This window comes from Pseudophryne corroboree, chromosome 7 (genome assembly GCF_028390025.1).
Source record: "Pseudophryne corroboree isolate aPseCor3 chromosome 7, aPseCor3.hap2, whole genome shotgun sequence".
Lineage (NCBI taxonomy): Eukaryota > Metazoa > Chordata > Amphibia > Anura > Myobatrachidae > Pseudophryne > Pseudophryne corroboree.
In genome coordinates, this window is record NC_086450.1 from 291,810,340 (window position 1) to 291,836,384 (window position 26,045).

The 26,045-nt window shown below is 48.0% G+C and overlaps 1 protein-coding gene across 4 annotated transcripts in view; it reads left to right on the plus strand.

The window, feature by feature from the left end:
* Positions 1-26,045, plus strand: part of KATNIP (katanin interacting protein) — a 465,431-nt gene that overhangs the window by 138,120 nt on the left and 301,266 nt on the right. For all 4 annotated transcript variants that reach the window (XM_063934229.1, XM_063934228.1, XM_063934227.1 and 1 more), the window contains exon 9: positions 9,759-9,908. In XM_063934229.1, coding sequence (XP_063790299.1) covers positions 9,759-9,908 — 150 coding nt within the window. The remainder of the gene's footprint in view (positions 1-9,758; positions 9,909-26,045) is intronic.

A 26,045-nucleotide genomic window follows, 5' to 3' on the forward strand; every position in this document is an offset into this window, starting at 1 on the left:
AATATATTAAAACATCCCAACCTGAGAAATGCAAGTGATAAATATATATATTTCTCTAACGTCCTAGTGGATGCTGGGGACTCCGAAAGGACCATGGGGAATAGCGGCTCCGCAGGAGACTGGGCACAAAAGTAAAAGCTTTAGGACTACCTGGTGTGCACTGGCTCCTCCCCCCATGACCCTCCTCCAAGCCTCAGTTAGATTTTTGTGCCCGAACGAGAAGGGTGCAATCTAGGTGGCTCTCCTGAGCTGCTTAGAGTAAAAGTTTAAAGTAGGTTTTTTATTTTCAGTGAGACCTGCTGGCAACAGGCTCACTGCACCGAGGGACTAAGGGGAGAAGAAGCGAACTCACCTGCGTGCAGAGTGGATTGGGCTTCTTAGGCTACTGGACATTAGCTCCAGAGGGACGATCACAGGCCCAGCCATGGATGGGTCCCAGAGCCGCGCCGCCGGCCCCCTTACAGAGCCAGAAGACTGAAGAGTTCCGGAAAATCGGCGACAGAAGACGTCCTGTCTTCAATAAGGTAGCGCACAGCACCGCAGCTGTGCGCCATTGCTCTCAGCACACTTCACACTCCGGTCACTGAGGGTGCAGGGCGCTGGGGGGGGGCGCCCTGAGACGCAATAAAAACACCTTTTTTGGCAAAAAATACATCACATATAGCTCCTGGGCTATATGGATGCATTTAACCCCTGCCAATTTTTCCATAAAAAAGCGGGAGAAAGGCCGCCGAGAAGGGGGCGGAGCCTATCTCCTCAGCACACTGGCGCCATTTTTTCCTCACAGCTCCGTTGGAGGAAGGCTCCCTGACTCTCCCCTGCAGTCCTGAACTACAGAAACAGGGTAAAACAAGAGAGGGGGGGCACAAATTTGGCAGATAAATATATACAGCAGCTATATCAGGGAAAAACACTTATATAAGGTTATCCCTATATATATATAGCGCTCTGGTGTGTGCTGGCAAACTCTCCCTCTGTCTCCCCAAAGGGCTAGTGGGGTCCTGTCCTCTGTCAGAGCATTCCCTGTGTGTGTGCTGTGTGTCGGTACGTTGTGTCGACATGTATGAGGAGGAAAATGGTGTGGAGGCGGAGCAATTGCCTGTGTTAGTGATGTCACCCCCTAGGGAGTCGACACCTGACTGGATGGTCTTATGGAAAGAATTACGTGATAGTGTCAGCACTTTACAAAAGACTGTTGACGACATGAGACAGCCGGCAAATCAGTTAATACCTGTACAGGCGTCTCAAACACCGTCAGGTGCTCTAAAACGCCCGTTACCTCAGGTCGATACAGACACTGATACGGACACTGACTCCAGTGTCGACGGTGAGGAAACAAACGTATTTTCCAGTAGGGCCACACGTTACATGATCACGGCAATGAAGGAGGTTTTGAACATTTCTGATACTACAAGTACCACAAAAAAGGGTATTATGTGGGGTGTGAAAAAACTACCCGTAGTTTTTCCTGAATCAGATGAATTAAATGAGGTGTGTGATGAAGCGTGGGTTTCCCCCGATAAAAAACTGCTAATTTCTAAAAAATTATTGGCATTATACCCTTTCCCGCCAGAGGTTAGGGCACGTTGGGAAACACCCCCTAGGGTAGATAAGGCGCTCACACGCTTATCAAAACAAGTGGCGTTACCGTCTCCTGATACGGCCGCCCTCAAGGAACCAGCTGATAGGAAGCTGGAAAATATCCTAAAAAGTATATACACACATACTGGTATTATACTGCGACCAGCAATCGCCTCAGCCTGGATTTGCAGTGCTGGGGTGGCTTGGTCGGATTCCCTGACTGAAAATATTGATACCCTGGACAGGGACAATATATTATTGACTATAGAGCATTTAAAGGATGCATTTCTATATATGCGAGATGCACAGAGGGATATTTGCACTCTGGCATCAAGAGTAAGTGCGATGTCCATTTCTGCCAGAAGAGGGTTATGGACGCGACAGTGGTCAGGTGATGCGGATTCCAAACGGCATATGGAAGTATTGCCGTATAAAGGGGAGGAGTTATTTGGGGTCGGTCTATCGGACCTGGTGGCCACGGCAACGGCTGGGAAATCCACCTTTTTACCCCAGGTCACCTCTCAGCAGAAAAAGATACCGTCTTTTCAGGCTCAGTCCTTTCGTCCCCATAAGGGCAAACGGGCAAAAGGCCACTCATATCTGCCCCGGGGCAGAGGAAGGGGAAAAAGACTGCAGCAGACAGCCTCTTCCCACGAACAGAAGCCCTCCCCCGCTTCTGCCAAGTCCTCAGCATGACGCTGGGGCCTTACAAGCGGACTCAGGCACGGTGGGAGCCCGTCTCAAGAATTTCAGCGCGCAGTGGGCTCACTCGCAAGTGGACCCCTGGATCCTGCAGGTAGTATCTCAGGGGACAAATTGGAATTCGAGACGTCTCCCCCTCGCCGGTTCCTGAAGTCTGCTTTACCAACGTCTCCCCCCGACAGGGAGGCGGTATTGGAAGCCATTCACAAGCTGTATTCCCAGCAGGTGATAATCAAGGTACCCCTCCTACAACAGGGAAAGGGGTATTATTCCACGCTGTTTGTGGTACCGAAGCCGGACGGCTCGGTGAGACCCATTTTAAATCTGAAATCCTTGAACACTTACATAAAAAGGTTCAAGTTCAAGATGGAGTCACTCAGAGCAGTGATAGCGAACCTGGAAGAAGGGGACTATATGGTGTCTCTGGACATCAAGGATGCTTACCTCCATGTCCCAATTTGCCCTTCTCACCAAGGGTACCTCAGGTTTGTGGTACAGAACTGTCACTATCAGTTTCAGACGCTGCCGTTTGGATTGTCCACGGCACCCCGGGTCTTTACCAAGGTAATGGCCGAAATGATGATTCTTCTTCGAAGAAAAGGCGTCTTAATTATCCCTTACTTGGACGATCTCCTGATAAGGGCAAGGTCCAGAGAACAGTTAGAGGTCGGAGTAGCACTATCTCAAGTAGTACTACGACAGCACGGATGGATTCTAAATATTCCAAAATCGCAGCTGATTCCGACGACACGTCTGCTGTTCCTAGGGATGATTCTGGACACAGTACAGAAAAAGGTGTTTCTCCCGGAGGAGAAAGCCAGGGAGTTATCCGACCTAGTCAGGAACCTCCTAAGACCAGGCCAAGTGTCAGTGCATCAATGCACAAGGGTCCTGGGAAAGATGGTGGCTTCTTACGAAGCAATTCCATTCGGCAGATTCCACGCAAGAACTTTTCAGTGGGATCTGCTGGACAAATGGTCCGGATCGCATCTTCAAATGCATCAGCGGATAACCCTGTCTCCAAGGACAAGGGTGTCTCTCCTGTGGTGGTTACAGAGTGCTCATCTCCTAGAGGGCCGCAGATTCGGCATTCAGGATTGGGTCCTGGTGACCACGGATGCCAGCCTGAGAGGCTGGGGAGCAGTCACACAGGGAAGAAATTTCCAGGGCTTGTGGTCAAGCATGGAAACGTCACTTCACATAAATATCCTGGAACTAAGGGCCATTTACAATGCCCTAAGTCAGGCAAGGCCTCTGCTTCAGGGTCAGCCGGTGTTGATCCAGTCGGACAACATCACGGCAGTCGCCCACGTAAACAGACAGGGCGGCACAAGAAGCAGGAGGGCAATGACGGAAGTTGCAAGGATTCTTCGCTGGGCGGAAAATCATGTGATAGCACTGTCAGCAGTGTTCATTCCGGGAGTGGACAACTGGGAAGCAGACTTCCTCAGCAGACACGATCTTCACCCGGGGGAGTGGGGACTTCACCCAGAAGTCTTCCACATGATTGTGAACCGTTGGGAAAAACCAAAGGTGGACATGATGGCGTCCCGCCTCAACAAAAAACTGGACAGATATTGCGCCAGGTCAAGGGACCCTCAGGAAATAGCTGTGGACGCTCTGGTAACACCGTGGGTGTACCAGTCAGTATATGTGTTCCCTCCTCTGCCTCTCATACCCAAGGTACTGAGAATCATAAGAAGGAGAGGTGTAAAGACTATACTCCTGGCTCCGGATTGGCCAAGAAGGACTTGGTACCCGGAAATTCAAGAGATGCTCACGGAAGACCCGTGGCCTCTACCTCTAAGAAAGGACCTGCTCCAGCAGGGACCATGTCTGTTCCAAGACTTACCGCGGCTGCGTTTGACGGCATGGCGGTTGAACGCCGGATCCTGAAGGAAAAAGGCATTCCGGATGAAGTTATCCCTACCCTGATCAAAGCCAGGAAGGATGTAACTGTGCAACATTATCACCGTATTTGGCGTAAATATGTTGCGTGGTGTGAGGCCAGGAAGGCCCCTACAGAGGAATTTCAACTGGGTCGATTCCTGCATTTCCTGCAAACAGGACTGTCTGTGGGCCTCAAATTAGGGTCCATTAAGGTTCAAATTTCGGCCCTGTCAATATTATTCCAAAAAGAACTAGCTTCAGTTCCTGAAGTTCAGACGTTTGTCAAGGGGGTACTGCATATACAGCCTCCTTTTGTGCCTCCAGTGGCACCTTGGGATCTCAATGTAGTTTTGGGATTCCTAAAATCACATTGGTTTGAACCACTCACCACTGTGGACTTAAAATATCTCACATGGAAAGTGGTAATGCTGTTAGCCCTGGCTTCAGCCAGGCGTGTATCAGAATTGGCGGCTTTATCCTATAAAAGCCCTTACCTAATTTTTCATACGGACAGGGCAGAATTGAGGACTCGTCCTCAATTTCTCCCTAAGGTGGTTTCAGCATTTCACTTAAACCAGCCTATTGTGGTGCCTGCGGCTACTAGGGACTTGGAGGATTCCAAGTTGCTGGACGTAGTCAGGGCCCTGAAAATATATGTTTCCAGGACGGCTGGAGTCAGAAAATCTGACTCGCTGTTTATCCTGTATGCACCCAACAAGCTGGGTGCCCCTGCTTCTAAGCAGACGATTGCTCGTTGGATTTGTAGTACAATTCAGCTTGCACATTCTGTGGCAGGCCTGCCACAGCCAAAATCTGTAAAAGCCCATTCCACACGGAAAGTGGGCTCATCTTGGGCGGCTGCCCGAGGGGTCTCGGCTTTACAACTTTGCCGAGCAGCTACTTGGTCAGGGGCAAATACGTTTGCAAAATTCTACAAATTTGATACCCTGGCTGAGGAGGACCTGGAGTTCTCTCATTCGGTGCTGCAGAGTCATCCGCACTCTCCCGCCCGTTTGGGAGCTTTGGTATAATCCCCATGGTCCTTTCGGAGTCCCCAGCATCCACTAGGACGTTAGAGAAAATAAGAATTTACTTACCGATAATTCTATTTCTCATAGTCCGTAGTGGATGCTGGGCGCCCATCCCAAGTGCGGATTGTCTGCAATACTTGTACATAGTTATTGTTACAAAAATCGGGTTATTATTGTTGTGAGCCATCTTTTCAGAGGCTCCTCTGTTATCATGCTGTTAAGTGGGTTCAAATCATAAGTTGTACGGTGTGATTGGTGTGGCTGGTATGAGTCTTACCCAGGATTCAAAATCCTTCCTTATTGTGTACGCTCGTCCGGGCACAGTATCCTAACTGAGGCTTGGAGGAGGGTCATAGGGGGAGGAGCCAGTGCACACCAGGTAGTCCTAAAGCTTTTACTTTTGTGCCCAGTCTCCTGCGGAGCCGCTATTCCCCATGGTCCTTTCGGAGTCCCCAGCATCCACTATGGACTATGAGAAATAGAATTATCGGTAAGTAAATTCTTATTTTTTCCTCATCTGATGTTTATATCTTTAAATGATACAGGGCTAGATGCATCATCGCTTGGAGAGTGAGAAAATGGAAAGTGATAAACTACCAGCCAAACAGCTCCTACCTGTAATTTTTCAAACAGGGCCTGTGACATGTCAGTTAGGAGCTGATTAGCTGGTGCTTTTTCTTTCTCCAATGTATCACTCTCCAAGTGATGATGCATCTAGGCCACAGTATTTTGGTCTGTAGTAAAAGGCTGAAAAACTGCAGTGTTGCCTTAGCAGGCCTACAATTTTGTTTAACTTTTTTACCAAATTACCATTTCATCTATGTCCACCTTTTTCCTGCTTCAGGCGTAGGTTAGACCAGGTACACAACAAAATTATGTTTTTCCCGTCCGTCAGCACAACAGATAGAACAGTATATTGGTTTAGCCACACACACTGAACGATATATATTGCGTGGCCACACAATATATTGTTTGTGGCTGTATTTACCTGCATTCTATTGATCAGGATCGTTCCATTTTGTGTGCAGCAAAGGAACCTCAGGAACGCGTGATTGGGGGTACACATTAGATGATCTCTCTCCTTCTGCCTGTTCCCATCTCTCCCTTTCAACGGCACTGTCCCCTCTGGCGTCAAGCATATGCATGTCTTGTCTATTCTTAAAAAAACCACCCTTGATCCTAACACTCTCCAACTACCAACCCATCTCTCTCCTCCCTTTTGCTTTCAAACTCCTTGAGCGTATTGTCTACAACTGCCTTACTACCTTTCTTTTCTCCCACTCCCTGCTTGACTCATTTCAGTCTGGCTTCCGTCCTCTCCACTACACTGAAACTATCCTCACAAAAGTCTGCATTGATCTTCATGTTGCCAAATCCAAGGGCTTCTACTCTCTGCTTAATCATCTTTTTCTCTTTTTTTCACTGTGGACCACATCCTACTGCATATCTTTCACTCCATTGGTCTGCATGATACTGCCCTCTCCTGGCTGTCTTCCTACCTCTCTGACCGCTCCTTCTCTGACTCCTCTCATGACTCCACCTCCCCCGTACGTCCCCTAACAGTAGATGTTCCCGAAGGTTCTGGCCTTGGATTTTTCCTTTTTTCTCTCTATACATCCTCTTTAGGTGATCTCATTCGCTCTTTTTACTTCGTACATCAACTCTATGCTGATGATGCTCAAATATACCATTACTCCTCTGACCTGTCCCCCTTTCCTCACTCGTATCTCCAACTATAGTCTATCTCTCTGCTATGACTTCTTGGATGTCCCATCGTTTTCTTAAACGTAACATGTCTATGACTGATCTGATCATCTTCCCACCCTCCTGTGTAACTTTACCTCCCACAATTTAATTATCTATTGACAGCACAACTTCTCCTCTAGTCCCCAAGTACACTATCCTTGATTCCTCCCTCTCCTTCAAACCACACATTCAGTACCTCATGCTGTCCTGCTGTTTCCATCTCAAAAATATTTCCAGGGTCAGATTCTTTCTCACCTTGGATGCTACTAAGACCTTCATTTAGTCACTGGTCATCTCCAGATTGAACTACTGAAATCTCCTCCTATTTGGCCTCACTGGCTACCACCTTTCTCCACTCCAATCTATCCTCAATGCTGCTGCCTGGCTTTTCTTCCTCTCCAAATGTACTTTGGGCCTAATTCAGTAAGGATTGCAAATTCTGCTAATTAGCAGAATATGAGATCCTTTTGTTAGCATGCTGGGTGCCACCCATTGCAGGGCAAGGCCGCCCAGCATGCTGACCGCCGCCTCCCCTCCCTTCAACAAGCAGAAATTGTGATTGCATTGCAATTTCTGCTTGTTAGCAAAAATTAAGGATGCCTCCTGCCGGGCAGCTTAGCTGCGCCTGCAGGAGGCCCGCCGCCATGTTTCAGATCGTGGCGGCTGCGTGTGACATCACGCAGCCACCGCGATCACGTCCCCGTTCGCGACACACCCCTGACGCTCGGTTTTTACCTAGGATTGACAGGCAGGGACAACCCCCCCAGAAAATGTGGGCGCAGGACGGGCGATGCGTATGCGCCCGCATCTTTTTCTCATTTTTTGCAGTTGGATCGCACACTGTGATCCAACCTGAATTAGCCCCTTTGTTCACCTCCCTTCTCTTACAAGCCATACATCGGCTGCCTTTCCTCTTCAAAATCCAATCCAAGCTTCTCACACTCACTTGCAAAGTCTTCATTCATTCCTTTTCTCATTAACATATCTGACCTGATCTCCCTTTACACTCACACTTCGCTCCACAAATGCATGCCGCTTCTCCCGCCAACTGATTACTTCTTACCATTACTGCCTCCACGATTTTGCCCGTGGTGCTCCCTACCTCTGGAATTCTCTACCTCTCCCTATCGGACTTTCCACCTCTCTACAAAACTTCAAATGGGCTCCCAAGATCCACTTCTTCATCAAACCCAACCATCTGTAATCTTATCCCTCTGTTCTATGCTCACTTCTGTGTGACCTCTGTCTGTCTGCCCTTCCACTTCAGAATGTATGCCCTCAAGAGCAGGAACCTCTCCCTTCATGTGCTTTTCCTTCTCTTACTAGACCGTCTTCTACTCCATACTCCCTTCAATGGCACCTAACCCCCTGTTTCTGCCACCCTACTGCCTATTTCAGTGTCTTGTCCTCTGATGCAGATATATTTACATACCATGTACTTGTCCTGCATTGTATTGTACTGTAATGCTGGGTAAACAGTGGTCGAAATATTGGCCGTTAAATTGAATGGCGATATATCATGGTGTGGGGGGGGGTTAACTGGTGTGTACCAGTGATATGTCTGTAAACTACATAATTCACAGACATATCACATCAGCCCTATAGCACAGCCAGTAGGCGATATATCTGTAGATATATCGGCACATCACGCTGTGTGTACGGGTTGTCGGCCGATCACCCATGCACTTACTGCAGGGCTCGACATCACAGCTTGGTGGGCAAATTCAAATGCCTGCCCATTATTCTGATATAGTCAGTTCAATTGTGGCACGCGCCATCTCAAGGAATGGGCGTCTTTCGGAACTATTCAATTGTTTCTCCGATAAACGCCCATTAGCCGCGGCAGTCACATTTTTTTTCTCGCAGCCTCAGGAGGTTTGAGAAAAAATGTGTTAAACGTCTGTCGTTTGGGTGCCCAAAGCGTCCATGCCAGGACTTTGGATGCCCATTCAAGCTTTTTAGAAGGGTTTAGCCGCTTTGCCCAGCTAATCCCAGAGCTGTCAGATGTCTTAAATGGTAATGGGATTTGATCGGAGCAAGAATTGAATAGCTCTGATAGATCACCATTGCTATAGATGACCAGCAGGGTGTGCAGGAAACAATTGAATCGGCCCCATAGTGATCATTCTAGAACCCTGCCCTGTCACAACCCGTGCAGTGGTCTACCTGGGGTGTCGCTCTCTTCTCTGGTGCTTCTAGCACACTCTGGTCTGTTTCAGAGCACTGAGATAAAGACCAGAGTGTGCAAGATGCACCAGAGCTAAGAGCAACACCCCAAGCAGGAAAGAGGAACTGCACGGGCTGTGACATGTATAGGGTGGTAGAGTGAACACTAATACAGAAGGAATTATTTGACCTATATAAAATTTGGGGATGTTAAGACATGGCAATGTTATTACAATAGTTTATTAAACTTTGTTTGGAGTTAGAGTTATCAAGTTGATGTGTATTGCTGAATAATGCATTTTAATTTCCTGCTTTCTAAATTTAAATATCTGGTCTTGTTTATCCTTTAATAGTTTCAGTAATATCTGTGTGATCTCAAAGCCATTTAGTCTATTCTCTCCAAAGCAAGTCCTGTTTATAATTCAGTGCTGTCCTAGTATTTATATGAAAAGAGGGTCACAAACATGTTAGAAATAAGTCTTTAAAAACTACAAGTTAGACTTCACTGTGTTAACTGTTAGAAATGTGTGATTTATAGTTTATCATATTTCTTTGGTATTGAGTTTCATTCATACAGTATACAAATCATGTATTGTTAAACGTCTCACATTTATGGGGTTATTTTTGCCTTTGTGTTTCAAGCTGTTGATAAGAAAGATGGCAGAATTCTATCGGCAAAGCGCAGAGAGAGTGCTGAAGATTACATTCCTACAAAGCCTGTCATAGTGAGAAGCAAAACACAGAAATTAAAATCTTCATCCTCGTTGAAACAAGAGGAATACTACTCACCTCGTAAGATTAGACAGATGGATTTTCCGTGCCTGTCTTTAATGATACATTTTTGTTCTGTATTGTCCATGTCAAATATACTGTACATAAATATCTATATTAAGTTACACGTCCAAATGTATATTTTTGTAATTGTCTTTGCAGAAAAACATCTTTAGTGGGTGGATACATGACGGAAATGGTTAAAACTTAACTTGTGTTTATACATTTCTCAGTAAAATTACTCAAGTAGACCTAACTGATGATGCTTTCAGATTCCATAATACATTAAAACTCATCCGTCTAATAATTAGATGAGGGTTTGTATAGATAGGTGTGTCTTAAATAGGACATACTGTACCTTTGTAACTAATGAGGTTGAGTTTTAGTCAGAGGAGGCTGTTCAGCTGTTATATACTAAACCCCTTCTAATTTAAACGTGACCTTTAAATTGCCCTTGGCATAGTAGGTTTACCAATTCATGTTTATGTCTAAGACTATTTTTTTCTAGTTGTATTATTTTATTCCATTTTATTATTCATGACAGGAGCATGGTAGCTTAGGATCATGCACTCTCTCATTCATGATGGGAGCATGGTACCTTAGGATCATGCACTCTAATTCATGACAGGAGCATGGTAGCTTAGGATCATGCACTCTCTCATTCATGATGGGAGCATGGTAGCTTAGGATCATGCACTCTAGTTCATGACAGGAGCATGGTAGCTTAGGATCATGCACTCTCTCATTCATGATGGGAGCATGGGAGCTTAGGATCATGCACTCTAATTCATGACAGGAGCATGGTAGCTTAGGATCATGCACTCTCTCATTCATGATGGGAGCATGGTAGCTTAGGATCATGCACTCTAATTCATTACAGGAGCATGGTAGCTTAGGATCATGCACTCTCTCATTCATGACAGGAGCATGGTGGATCATGCCCTCTCATTTATGACAGGAGTGTGGTATCTTATGATCATAAACTGTCTCTTCCACTGTGATATATGCTCTACTTTTATTTCATGAATGTATCGATGAAGATTCATCTCTATACTTCTATAGTTCTCCATGTATAGCACTAGATATCATGGATGTCAGCTTTATGGGTTGCAAAAATGGTGTTCTGGGATCATGGTACTTGATATTTTGGTCTCCTTAATAAAGTGTTAATTCTCCTCAAAATCCAGAAGTTCTGATCCTTTTGTGCATCAAAGATCCTCTTCTGTAGTCTGTTATCATACAGGCTATGTTGCCTATTTAAGCCATCCTTCGATGGGACAAATCCAGATCAAATGGACCTCAAAATGAGAAGTAAAATCTAAACGGGTTGTATTGTCTTAGAATGCAGTGATGGTGAAATAGCATGACAAAGTAGGTCATTCAAATTAAAAAAAAAACGTGTAAATAATAAAATTATTTGGGTCACATAAAGGCTCTTAGACACCCAAACTGGGTGCAAAAGAAACAGACATCCAACCTTTGAGTCTGCATGCTACAGTCGAACATGAGCACAGCCAGACTACATGCCCACGACACTCCCATGACGCTCCTATTAGACAGAACAGATCCATGCATTTGCAAGGTGAACTACCAATCACTGTACAAAGACACACATTTATGGATAGTGTGGTCTGTTGAAGTGGAAGCAATTAGTTTCCCTAGAGTCGGGATTCCGGTGGTCAGGATACGGACGCCGGAATCCCAATAGTCAAGGGAAACCCAGTGGTCAGAATCCCAACCAGAGCCAGGAGCGTGGTAAGTGCAGCAAGCCCTCGAGGGGGACACGCCGCGCTCGCCGCCGGGATCCCACCTGTCGGAATTCTGGCATCAGTATTCTGACCGCTGGGATCCCATACTGAATCCTGTTGAAGGATGGGGCAATCTGTAGCACTAGCAAACTCCATCTGTGCGCTTAAGTCTTGGTGCATATGCAATTGACAATTTCTTTCTTTGGCATAGTGCGTATATTGCATTTGCGGCCAAATTTAGGTTCTACTGTAATCAGATATTGGTCAGTAAATTAATTGGGAGTTACACTTGGCATCTAGTGTTGTTGTAGGAGTACTGAGCTGCTACATGCAAATTGACTTGACTCCAGCTTAAATGTGGTGTACTTTATTTACATTCATTGATTCATGGTCCTATCGTCCATAAAGTGTCTGACTTTAACAACTATGCTCCAGGAAGTCATAATTATGCAAATCAATTGCTTCTCTGATTGCATGTAAGATCTATTGCAACATTTGGTAGATGTAAGTGAATTTATACAGAACTATGTCTCTCAGACTGCTTTCACCTGTAGAACCACCTTTTTTTCTTCAAATGACCCAATTTTAGCACTCCAGCTCTTTCACTTTGCCCTCACTCCTGATGGTCAAAGTTTAACACTGAGGAAACCTCCATTTGTCCTAATCATTTTCATTGTTTACATGTCAGGGACGTGCAGTCAAGGGAGGAGGCAGTGCCTCCCCTGTAATAATAATTAAAATAATACAAAGAAGATATTTATAACACAGACTCTGTGATAAATATCTTCTTTTATCATTCTAATTATTTCCCCTGTGAATATGCCTGCATATTGCGGTGGGAGGCAGCGGGAGAGGTGCCTCCCACTGCTCACACTAAAATTCAGAAAGCGGTGGGGCATGCATGGGGTGGGGCCAAGCCATGGCTGTAAAAGCCGATTGAGAAAACATAGGGAAGCGGCCCCAGTACAGGTGCCTCAATGACAGGAGCGTGCATTCAACCCACATGAATACACGCCCCTGTCAGTCCCGCAGATACGATTGGGCCAGTGGATCCACTGGATCCGCTGGCCAGCGGGCACAAATACTGCGGCGCGACACGGCGGCGGAGAAAGGGTGGGTGACGGCAGACCTGGATCCGAGAGGATCCAGTCCCTGCCAGCCATTCTGCAGAGTTCAGCAGCGGAGAGGCGGCTTCCCATTTCAAAAAGGGCGCCTCAGCGTCATTTTTTATATTCAAGATGGCCATTGCGAGGCAATCACGGCTCGCTGTGTCATCACCCAGCCCCCTCAACTGGCTTATATAAGCCAACGGCGAGGTAGCAGCGGTCAGACCAGCGGCAGGGAGGTAGCGGGCAAGAGCTCCAGAAGACGTCGGAAGCCCTGGGGAGGCGGCAGCCTTGTAAAAGAGCTTAAAGGCCGCCGCCCCACAGGTGAAGACACCGGCAGCCCTGGGGAGGCGGCGGCCATGAAAAAGAGCTGAAAGGCCGCCGCCCCCAGGTGAAGGTGCTGCTTAATAAACTATTTAAACATTAGGTGTTCTTTTTTTATTTTAATATATTTCCTTTACAGGCGGACTATGGGTGCCAGTGGGCCCTTAATGTCCGGGCATGCTGGCACTTGTGGTTCTCCAAGTGCCAGCATGCTAGGGCAGGCTTGTTGGGAACTGTAGGCCGCCTGTAAAGAACAATATTAGCATATCATGAACCCTGCACCCACTGTCACCAGGGGTGCGGAGCATAGCACTGGGCTTTCAGCCCAGTGCTGGTTGTTGCTCAGGAAGGGGGACCCCATTTAAATTTTGGTGTTCCCACTTTCTGAAGAATTCCAACCTTGGGCTGACTGGTTAGGGAGGGGGAGGGGGAGGGGTGTTTAATGTTATGGCAGGGGGACCCCATGCTGAGGGTCTCCCCTGCTGTGGCATTATCACCCCCCCCCTAGTGCTGGTTTTATGTAAATAAGGGGAACCCCTATGTTTTGTTTTGTTTTTTAATGAGCGGGGGGGGGGGGGGGGGGGTGCCGCAGCAATCAGCCAGTGCCTCCCCAGTCACTGCCCTCACCGCACGTCACTGCATGTTACAGTTGGCTCAGTTTTAACTGATCGATAAACCAAACCACTCTGCTTTCTTTATGTGTCACTCTTATTTGTGTTTCTGGTTTTTCCTTACTGATTTTCTTTTTTTTTTTAAGAAGAAACAAGGTAAAGTGAAGAGGTATACAGGGATTTTAAATAAGGAAATCGGCTGTTTTGGAGCAGCTGTCTGTTTTCTGGAAGACATTTTAGCATCCCTTTCTCTTAAACGATGGATTAGAACACAAAGTGTACACTGTGGGGGTCATTCCGAGTTGTTCGCTCGCTAGCTGCTTTTAGCAGCATTGCCCACGCTAGGCCGCCGCCCTCTGGGAGTGTATCTTAGCTTAGCAGAATTGCGAACGAAAGATTAGCAGAACTGCTAATAAATAATTCTTTGCAGTTTCTGAGTAGCTCCAGACCTACTCACAGATTGCGATCAGCTCAGTCCGTTTAGTTCCTGGTTTGACGTCACAAACACGCTCTGCGTTCGGCCAGCCACTCCCCCGTTTCTCCAGACACTCCCGCGTTTTTCCCTGACACGCCTGCGTTTTTTAGCACACTCCCGGAAAACGCTCAGTTACCACCCAGAAACGCCCCTTTCCTGTCAATCACAGCAGTGCGACTGAAAAGCGCCGCAGAATCCACAGCAAATCTACTAAGTTTTTTTGTTAAATAACTAAGCGCATGCTCCCTGCATGCCTTGCGCATGCGCATTTTGCAACAAATCGCAGCATAGCGAAAATCGGCAACGAGCGAACAACTCGGAATGACCCCCCCGTATAATCTGTCCACACTTTCTAGATCTGTGTGTAGATTATGCCTCCCTTTAGGTTCTGTTTTTAGGCTTCTACTGCACTAGGATAGGTAATTTTTTTCATCCCATCATATGGGCTTTTAAGTGTTTCAAAAATATAATTTCTGCAGCAGGTGTACACTGGTATTCCACAAGGAATAACATAGGGGTGTAGAGTTGGATCTTTATCTGAGGCATCAACAGGCTAAAGCTTTGACTGTTCCCAGGATGCACTGCACCACCTCCTCTATAGCCCTGCCTCCAGGCATTGGAGCTCTGTTTGTAAGTTGGTGCCTGCAGTGCAGGTCACTAACAGGTGGAGCTGCGCTAGGCAGCCCTGAAAAGAGTTTTTTAGAAGACTTCAAGGGCCGCAGCACTTTATATGTCTTTATGACATGCTGTGCTGCGACTCCATCGCCTCCCTCAGCGGCGCTGCATATACCCGTGGCCGGGTTCCTGGGTACTTGCAGGGGAGACGCACCGGTTTTCAGGCACACCACCGCTATCACTCTCCAGGATCGCGTGGCTGCACTAAAGGGGGGAGGTAAGAGGGTCCCCCAGGTGGGACCTGCCGGTGAATCGCAATCCGGTCGCGGTCCCAGGAGACGGACCGCGCCGCTGGCTTGGACACTGTTTCGCACAGGGACTCCACTATATCCACCAGGGCAAGGAGCACAGGTCGTATTTACTAAAATCCGTTTATAATAGGCTCCATAGTACCCGGTGGTGAAGTCAAGCGGAGGGGATAAGGCGCTGACCTGTAGCCCCTCCCCCAGCTCCTGGCGCTATCTACTGCAGGTGTTCCCGCCCTGGAGATGCAGTTCTCTCTCCCTCACTCCCAGAGAGAGATTTTGGCGCCAATACATAGCTGGGCCGATATCCGGGACTGCTGGGCACTGTCTCCTCTGTAAATCCCCCTGTATCATCAGCACTGTGCATTTACAGACACTTAAGTATTCTACATGTAATTTTAGACAGTGTTAGTTAAGAACAAGTGTACTGCTATCTGAATATTTAGTACAAGTATTCTGTGATAGACATCCAGTGTTTACTGTGCATTGTTATATCTGTATACATACATTGCTATATGTAGTATTACAAGTCCAGTGCAGTTTTATTATTTGTACAATATGTGCCTGTAGCTGTGTGGATTCCATTCTTGTGTATCACACATTTTGCTATCACTATATTCTGTACCCTGGGGGCTAGGTGTGTCAGGGTCTCATATAATATATAGTGCTACACAGGGTATACTGTTTTGTATTTGTCACTGTGTTTTTCATTCACCCCACACCACTGAAATCCTCTGTTTGTGCTCTGTGTTTACTGTCACATAACACAGGGGATTATTTGCTGGTTTTCTGTTTGTCTGGCTATATTGTACTGTTACGCCCTAAGGCTACATCCCATACAATGTCTGCTACACAGGGCGAGACATCCGTGGACGCTCCTGCATCAAGCAGTGCTGCCGTCACGGATTCACCAGTGGGGGAAGTGTTAGCTGCTGGTTCAGGCGCTGGGTGTCATACATCTCCCACTCCGCCTGCTGCACCTGTGGCCAATCAGGACCCACCTTGGGCAGCATTTTCAAATATGCTGACTACGCTTGTAACACGTCTTACGCCCCCTGTGGAACCTCCTGTGCCATTCCAGCCACATATTGTCCCTGTAGTTAATCCGCCATGGGTGGATACTCTGTCTACCCAGTTACAGCAATTAAATCAGTCTTTGGGTAGACAAAAGTCCACCCCACGCCTCTCTGGGGCCAAGGGGTCAACTACGCGGACCATTTCTTCCTCACAATCCACTAATATTTCAGATAATTCTTCCGATGAGGGGAATATACTGATCCATCAGACACTGATACAGTTGCTTTTGATGAGGAATCTACAACACAGGTTGATGTTCCTGATCTTGTGGAGGCTATCAAGCTGATTCTCTAAATTGATGATGACATTGAGCCACCCACTAAGTCTAAGAAACCTGATAAATTCAAACGTCAGAAGGTTGCTAAAGTAGTTTTACCACATTCTGACCTTTTAATTGACATATGCCAGGAATCCTGGTCATCTCCAGGAAAGAAGTTTTCCCTGTCTAAAAAGATGCTAGCTCATTATCCTATCCCTGTGGAGTTGAGTAACAAGTGGGAAACTCCACCGCCGGTGGACTCTCATGTCACCCGTCTTGTGGTGTCCTCTACTCTGCCTTTCACCACTGTCACCTCTCTGAAGGAACTGACCGATAAGTGTGTGGAGGGACACCTGAAGTCTATTTACACTCTTACCGGTGCTGTACATAGACCCACTATGGCTGCCTCTTGGGCGGCAAAAGGAATTGAAGCATGGGTTTAGGCAATTGAGGATGAGCTGCCTCAGGATTTTTCTGACTCTGTCAGACAATATCTATCGTATATTACCACAGCCTCCCACTATATTCAGGGGGCTGCCTCTGATGCAGCGGTCATGGCGGCCAAGGCATCTACTACGTCTATTCTGGCTCGCCGGATTCTGTTGTTGAGGTCCTGGAAAGTGGACCAAGACTCTAAAAAGACCTTGGAGGTGCTTCCTTTCAAGCAAGACATACTATTTTGGGAGGATCTGAACAAGATTGTGACTGACTTGGCGACAGCCAAGACTGCGTTTCTCCCTAGTACTAATCCTTCTGCTCCGAAGGCTAAGATTACAACTTTTCGTTCCTTTTGACCTCCAGGTAAAGCAAAAGATCAGGCGTACCCGATACAGGCTCGTACTTCCAAAACCACTAAGCCCAAATCTAAACAATCCTGGGCCGCTCGTCAGCCTGCTTCCAAACAAGACAAGCCTGCTGCATGATGGGGCGGGCCTCCCCCTGGGGGACCCCAGGGTGGGAGGCCAACTTCTGCAGTTCGCCCAGGCCTGGTTAAAGACCACTTCAAACGCCTGGGTGTGGAAAGTTGTCTCTCACGGGTACGCAATCTCTTTCAAGAGACGTCCCCCTCGCCAGTTCTGTTCAATGGTTATCCCCTCGGATCCGTTGAAAGGGCAAGCTCTACACCTGGTTGTACAATGGTAGTGCCGGTACCTCTGTCCCAGAGAGGCAGGGGTTTCTGTTCGACCCTGTTTCTTGTTCCGAAACCGAATGGGTCTTTCCGGCCTATTCTCAAACTCAAATCATTGAACAAGTTTGTGAGAGTGTCCAAATTCCGTATGGAAACCCTGCGCTCTATTGTGCTGGCCATGGAACCCGAGGACTATATGGTATCCCTGGACATACAGAATGCTTACCTGTACATACCTATTGCCATTTTGCATAAGCAATATCTGCGGTTTGCTATTGGCAGCCTTCATTTTCATTTCCAGGCTCTGCCGTTTGGACTGGCCACTGCACCTCAGATTTTCACCAAGGTCATGGCCGTGATGACAGCTTTCCTCCGTTGTAAGGAAATCGGGATCCTGCCATATCTGGACGACTTGCTGATTCTGGCGAACTCCCAAGAAGTCCTCCTCAGTCAACTGGAGATGACGGTCCAATTCCTACAAGCCCATGGGTGGCTCATCAATTGGAAGAAGTCCTCGCTGGTCCCTGCTCGGAGCGTGGTGCACCTGGGTGCGCTGCTGGGTACACACCGACAAAGACTATTTCTGTCTCCGGAAAAGGCCCTGAAACTTCAGGACAAGATCAGATACTTCCTCTCTCGCCCGAGGTGTCACAACTGAGGGCCTGAGCTGACGGGAGGCAGCCTCAGTTGTAGGGGCTGAGATGTAACGGAACCTGGGAGGGTTGTATCAGACCCCTAGACATGTAAGTAACATGTAGAATAACTGCCCGAAGGCGTGACCACGACAACCAGGATAAAAGTCAATGATGTTTATTATGACAAACTCCGTAACACAGCAGCAGTAAAAGGAAACATAAAAGTCAACAGAGGATAAATACAATTCCTGGGTACTACAGGGTGGCAAGGGCCACAGGCACTGGTAGTGTGAGACAGTTCTTATAATCTTCTAGTTGGAAAGTCCTTACCAGGCCTGACTGTAGCAATGGAGAGAACCCAGGATCGTACCAGCTGATGTTCCAGGAAAGGCTGGGCTGCTGAAGGTAAAACGGCTGCTGTGGATACTGGTTGGTACGGAGTGGATACTGGCTGGAACCAGTTAAATAATAAACGAACTTGAGAGCGATGAAATAATAATGAAGTTTGGAGTTTGAGAGCGGTGAAATAATAATACCGGTGGAGAGTGGTAAACTGCAGAAAAGGACACCGGCCCTTTAAGAGAAGCTATACACTGCTGGAAGCTGGGCTGGAAGCAGGTGATTGTTTGAGAGCGGTGAAATAATAATACCGGTGGAGAGTGGTAAACTGCAGAAAGGACACCGGCCCTTTAAGAGAAGCTGTACACTGCTGGAAGCTGGGCTGGAAGCAGGTGATTGTTGTAGCTGGAAACAGGTGAGTCCAGAATGGATCGGAGAGTCAGGCTACACCGCAGATGGAATGCTGGTGCGGGTCTCTATAGCAGAAGTCTGGAGACAGGAGCTGGAACCTGGAAGACAACCACAGGAGAGAGACAAACTGGAACTAGGTTAGACAACCAAAGCACTGACGCCTTCCTTGCTCAGGCACAGCATACTTATACCTGCAGCAAGGAAGGGGTTGGCTAGGCAATTATGCAAATCAACAATACAGACAGCAGATTGGTGGAAATAATCAGATGACAAAATCCAAGATGGCTGCGCCCATGCAGACACTTGGAGGGAAGTTTGGTTTGTAATCCATGTGAGAATTGAAACAGTAATGGCGACGCCGGCCACAGGAGACAGGAGACGCCAGACTGACAAGCGCACATTTAACCACGCGGGCACAGCGGAGGCTGTGGCTGATGAAATCACCACTCTGACATTCTGCATGTGGAAACTCAGGAACAGCGGGATCCGGTCCTGGAACGCTGAGCCAGCCTTAGGAGGCATCTGAAGGGTAAGTAATGGCGTCCAGATACCCGGATCGTGACAGCACCCCCCCCTTTAGGAGTGGCCCCAGGACACTTCTTAGGCTTTAAAGGAAACTTTGCGTGGAAATTTCGGACCAAGGCAGGAGCATGGACGTCTGAGGCATTGGTCCAAGAGCATTCTTCAGGACCATAGCCCTTCCAGTCAATGAGGTATTGTAACTGACCGTAACGGAAACGTGAGTCCAAAATCTTGGCCACCTCGTACTCGACTCCCCGTTGAGTCTGAACTTTGGGAGCTGGAGGAAGTGCGGAATGAAACCGATTCAGGATCAGCGGTTTCAACAAAGAAACATGAAATGTCCTGGGTATTTTCAAGAAGGATGGTAACTGTAACCTGTAGGCAACAGGATTGATGACTTGTTCAATCTTGAAGGGTCCGATGTAGCGAGGTGCAAATTTCATGCTGGGAACTCTCAACCTCAAATTCTTCGTGGACAGCCACACACGATCACCCACCTTGAGAGCAGGAACCGCTCTACGCTTCCTATCGGCAAACTTCTTATACCTGAATGAGGCTTTAAGCAGGGCTGCGCGGACGTTCCTCCAGTTATTTGAAAACTGACGCAAGGTGACATCCACTGCTGGAACAGAAGTTGCGGGAAGCGGTTGGAATTCTGGGACTTTAGGGTGGAATCCATAATTAATGAAGAATGGTGTAGAAGAAGATGAGGAATGGTATTGATTGTTGTGGCTGAACTCGGCCCAAGGAAGGAGTTGAACCCAGTCATCTTGAGAGGAAGACACATATATACGGAGGAAGGCCTCCAAGTCCTGATTCACCCTCTCGGTTTGACCATTGGTCTGAGGATGGTAAGCCGTGGAAAACTTTAACTTGACTTGGAGGGTTTGACACAAACTTCGCCAAAATTTGGCTACAAATTGTACTCCACGATCCGAGATGATCTCTTCAGGAAGACCGTGAAGTCGGAAGATCTCTTGTATAAACACTTGAGCCAACTTGGAAGCTGACGGAAGACCGGTGAGAGGGATGAAATGTGCCATCTTGGTGAACCGGTCAACTACCACCCAGATGGTATTAAACTTGTTGCAGATAGGTAGATCGGAAACAAAGTCCATCGACAAATGGGTCCAAGGTCGACGGGGAACAGATAATGGAACCAGTTGCCCCGCAGGCGACTGGCGGGAGACTTTGTGTTGGGCACACTTTGGGCAGGAGGCAATAAATTCCATAACGTCCTTCTTCAGAGTTGGCCACCAGTAGGACCTAGAAATAAATTCAAGGGTTTTCTGAATGCCTGTATGTCCAGCAAAACGGGAAGCATGGGCCCAATGCATGAGCTTCTTCCTTAGAACTGGCTTAACAAAACTTTTCCCTGGTGGAGGCGTAGAGTCCATCCCTACCGTGGAGAATGCCAACGGATTAATAATAGGATGCTTGTCTGCAGACTCGGACTCATTTTCTTGCTCCCATGAGCGGGAAAGGGCATCGGCCTTACGATTCTGAGAACCCGGACAGAACTGGAGTTTAAAGTCAAACCTAGAGAAGAAAAGTGCCCATCTGGCCTGACGAGGATTCAGACATTGTGCGCCTTTGAGATATAAAAGATTTTTGTGGTCGGTAAGTATGGTGATTGAATGGGAAGCTCCCTCCAACAGGTATCTCCACTCCTCCAGAGCGAGCTTGATGGCTAGCAACTCCTGATCGCCAATGGCATAGTTGCGCTCAGCTGGGGAGAACTTCCGGGAGAAGAAACTGCAAGGATGTAGATGTCCATCTTTGGCCCTCTGGGATAACACTGCTCCTACTCCAACGGAGGAGGCATCTACCTCTAAGATAAAAGGAGAGTCGGTGTCGGGCTGTTTCAGAACTGGTGCAGAGATGAACCGTTGCTTCAGAAGGTGAAAGGCCTGTATAGCTTCCTCGGACCACTTGGACGGATTAGCACCTTTCTTGGTTAATGCAGTGATAGGCGCCACGATGGTGGAAAAGTCTCGTATAAATTTTCTATAATAATTGGCGAACCCTAAGAACCTCTGGACCCCTTTGAGGCTTAAGGGTATAGGCCAATTCTGGATTGCTTGGAGTTTCTCAGGATCCATCTCTAGTCCGGAACCGGACACAATGTAACCTAGAAACGGAATGGTTTTAACTTCAAACACACACTTCTCCAATTTACAATAGAGGTGATTGACACGGAGACGGGAAAGAACCTCTTTTACCCAGAAACGATGATCTTCGAGATTATTAGCAAAGATGAGGATGTCGTCTAGATAAACCACGACATGGCGGTACAAGATGTCCCTGAAAATCTCATTCACGAAGTGCTGGAAGACTGCTGGAGCGTTGCTCAATCCGAAGGGCATGACGAGGTACTCATAATGTCCGTCACGGGTGTTAAAGGCGGTCTTCCACTCGTCACCCTCACGGATTCGGATGAGATTGTAGGCACCCCTCAAGTCCAGCTTTGTGAAAATAGTTGCACCACTAACTCTATCAAAGAGCTCGGTAATCAGGGGTAAAGGGTATCGGTTCTTGACGGTAATGTCGTTCAGACCTCTGTAGTCGATGCACGGACGCAGACCACCGTCTTTCTTCTTAACGAAGAAGAAGCCTGCGCCGGCTGGAGAAGAAGATGGTCGGATGAAACCCTTCGCCAGGTTCTCTTTGATGTACTCTTCCATGGAGTGTGTCTCAGGCAGAGACAACGGATAAGTTCGGCCTCGCGGTGGAACCTTCCCTGGAATGAGGTCGATTGGGCAGTCCCATTCTCTATGAGGAGGAAGGATATCAGCAGAGGCTTTACTGAACACGTCCGTGAAGTCTTGATATGGAGGAGGCGGAACATCAGATGACCTGGGGAAGGAAGAACAAACAGGAAGAACTTTGGCTAAACAAGTCTCAGCACAGGAGGGACCCCATGCCAGTATTTGCGTAGTCGTCCAGTCAATTGATGGGTTGTGGAGACGGAGCCATGGAAGGCCTAAAACCACTGGATGTGTGGCTCTTGGAATCACTAAAAAAGAAATATACTCAGAATGAAGAACTCCCACTCTCAGACGAACTGGAAGAGTCCTTAAGGAAATGACTGCGTCAAAAATCTTGCTGCCATCCACGGCAGTCAAAGAGATGGACGAGGACAGTCTCTCGGTGGGTAGGGACCACCGTTTAACATAAGCTTCGGTTATGAAATTCCCAGCTGCTCCGGAATCAAGGAGGGCAATGACGTTCCTGTAACGTTGAGCAATTTGGAGCGACACTGGGAGGTTACAGTCATGAGGAGATGGAGAGGAGATCATTACTCCTAGCCGGCCCTCTCCTTGGCGAGCTAGGATCTGGAGTTTCCCGGACGTTTGGGACAGGCATTGATAGTGTGCGACGGAGCTGCACAGTAGAGACAGAGAGACTCAGAGAGACGTCTTCGGCGCTCAGCGGGAGATAGACGGGAACGACTAATTTGCATAGGCTCATCCTTGGATGGAGATGGTTGACGAGGAGGAGGAGCAGAAGATTTAGGAGTAGATGATCTTCCTCGCTCGGTTGCTCTCTCTCTGAAACGTAGATCAACCTTCGTGCAAAGAGAAATTAGCTCATCCAACTTAGAGGGCAAGTCTCTGGTAGCTAACTCATCCTTGATGCGTTCTGATAAGCCATGCCAGAATGCAGCATACAGGGCCTCGTCGTTCCATGCCAGTTCGGATGCCAGGATTTTAAACTGTATAAGATACTGTCCCACAGTACGTGTTCCCTGGCGTAAACGGAGAATCTCAGATGAAGCAGATGTTATCCGGCCTGGCTCGTCGAAGATGCGCCTGAATGTAGCTACAAAGTCAGTATAGGAGGATAGCAGGGGATCAGACTTCTCCCATAAAGGTGATGCCCAGTCAAGGGCTGAGCCACTGAGAAGGGAGATGATATAGGCAATTTTGGTACGGTCACTGAAGAAATTGCCAGGTAGAAGCTCAAAGTGGATTTCACATTGATTGAGAAATCCCCTGCAGAACCTTGGAGATCCATCAAATTTTGCTGGCGTTGGAAGATGAAGATGTGGACTGGAAATGGGTAAGGTGGGTGGGGTTACAGCTGGTGTTACTGTAGTGGACGCACCGGACGTGCCAGGTCCACGGAGGGTCGTTTGAATCCCATCCAGCCGCGTAGAGAGATCCGGGAGACAGCGGATGATGTGGCCCTGTGCAGCCTCCTGATGTTCAAGTCGGGCTGCCAGTTCTTGCATCGGCCTGGCCGCTTGATCCTGGTCTCCGGCTGGATTCATTTGGTCAGTGCTTACTGTCACAACTGAGGGCCTGAGCTGACGGGAGGCAGCCTCAGTTGTAGGGGCTGAGATGTAACGGAACCTGGGAGGTTGTATCAGACCCCTAGACATGTAAGTAACATGTAGAATAACTGCCCGAAGGCGTGACCACGACAACCAGGATAAAAGTCAATGATGTTTATTATGACAAACTCCGTAACACAGCAGCAGTAAAAGGAAACATAAAAGTCAACAGAGGATAAATACAATTCCTGGGTACTACAGGGTGGCAAGGGCCACAGGCACTGGTAGTGTGAGACAGTTCTTATAATCTTCTAGTTGGAAAGTCCTTATCAGGCCTGACTGTAGCAATGGAGAGAACCCAGGATCGTACCAGCTGATGTTCCAGGAAAGGCTGGGCTGCTGAAGGTAAAACGGCTGCTGTGGATACTGGCTGGAACCAGACTGTTGTTGGTACGGAGTGGATACTGGCTGGAACCAGTTAAATAATAAACGAACTTGAGAGCGATGAAATAATAATGAAGTTTGGAGTTTGAGAGCGGTGAAATAATAATACCGGTGGAGAGTGGTAAACTGCAGAAAAGGACACCGGCCCTTTAAGAGAAGCTATACACTGCTGGAAGCTGGGCTGGAAGCAGGTGATTGTTTGAGAGCGGTGAAATAATAATACCGGTGGAGAGTGGTAAACTGCAGAAAGGACACCGGCCCTTTAAGAAAAGCTGTACACTGCTGGAAGCTGGGCTGGAAGCAGGTGATTGTTGTAGCTGGAAACAGGTGAGTCCAAAATGGATCGGAGAGTCAGGCTACACCGCAGATGGAATGCTGGTGTGGGTCTCTATAGCAGAAGTCTGGAGACAGGAGCTGAAACCTGGAAGACAACCACAGGAGAGAGACAAACTGGAACTAGGTTAGACAACCAAAGCACTGACGCCTTCCTTGCTCAGGCACAGCATACTTATACCTGCAGCAAGGAAGGGGTTGGCTAGGCAATTATGCAAATCAACAATACAGACAGCAGATTGGTGGAAATAATCAGATGACAAAATCCAAGATGGCTGCGCCCATGCAGACACTTGGAGGGAAGTTTGGTTTGTAATCCATGTGAGAATTGAAACAGTAATGGCGACGCCGGCCACAGGAGACAGGAGACGCCAGACTGACAAGCGCACATTTAACCACGCGGGCACAGCGGAGGCCGCGGCTGATGAAATCACCACTCTGACATTCTGCATGTGGAAACTCAGGAACAGCGGGATCCGGTCCTGGAACGCTGAGCCAGCCTTAGGAGGCATCTGAAGGGTAAGTAATGGCGTCCAGATACCCGGATCGTGACACGAGGGTTTTGGTAAACTCGGCGATGCAAGTACTAGACCTCATGGTGTCGGCTTTCGACATGGTAGAGTACGCTCAATTTCATTCCCGCCCTCTGCAGAGGTTAATCCTTTCCAAGTGGGATGGCCTGCCTCATCAGATCAGGTCTCAAATGATCTCCTTGACTCCGGAGGTTCGTCTGTCACTGAGCTGGTGGCTACAGGACCAACAGTTGAGCAGGGGCCTTCCCTTCTGGATCTCCAACTGGGTCCTCCAGACAACGGACGCCAGTCTGCGAGGTTGGGGCGCGGTGTTGGAGCAACACTCTCTCCAGGGTCGTTGGACCAGGGAGGAATCTCTCCTCCCGATAAACATTCTGGAATTGCGGGCAGTGTTCAATGCGTTGACACTGGCCCTGCCTCTGGTACAGAACAGGCCTGTTCAAGTACGATCAGACAAAGCCACCACTGTGGCGTACATAAATCATCAAGGCGGCACTCGAAGCCGCATGGCAATGATGGAAGTATCAAAAATCCTCCAATGAGCGTAACGCCATCTGCCAGCCATATCGGCAGTGTTCATTCCGGGAGTCCTCAACTGGGAAGCGGACTTCCTCAGTCGTCAGGACGTGCACGCCGGAGAGTGGAGTCTTCATCCAGAAGTCTTTCAACTCCTAGTGGACAAGTGGGGCCTACCAGATGTAGACCTGATGGCGTCTCAACACAATCACATGGTTCCGTTCTTCGGATAAAGGACAAGGGACCCTCAAGCAGCGTTCGTGGACGCACTGGCAATTCCATGGTACTTTCGGCTGCCATACGTGTTCCCTCCAGTGTCACTCCTGCCCAGGGTAATACGGAAGTTCAAGCAAGAAGGAGGAATACTACTTCTAGTCGCTCCAGCGTGGCCCAGACGGCATAGGCTCTTAGACCTGCAGGGTCTCTCGATAGAGAGTCCTCTTCTACTTCCTCAACGCCCAGACCTCCTCGTTCAGGGCCCTTGTGTCTACCCGGACCTG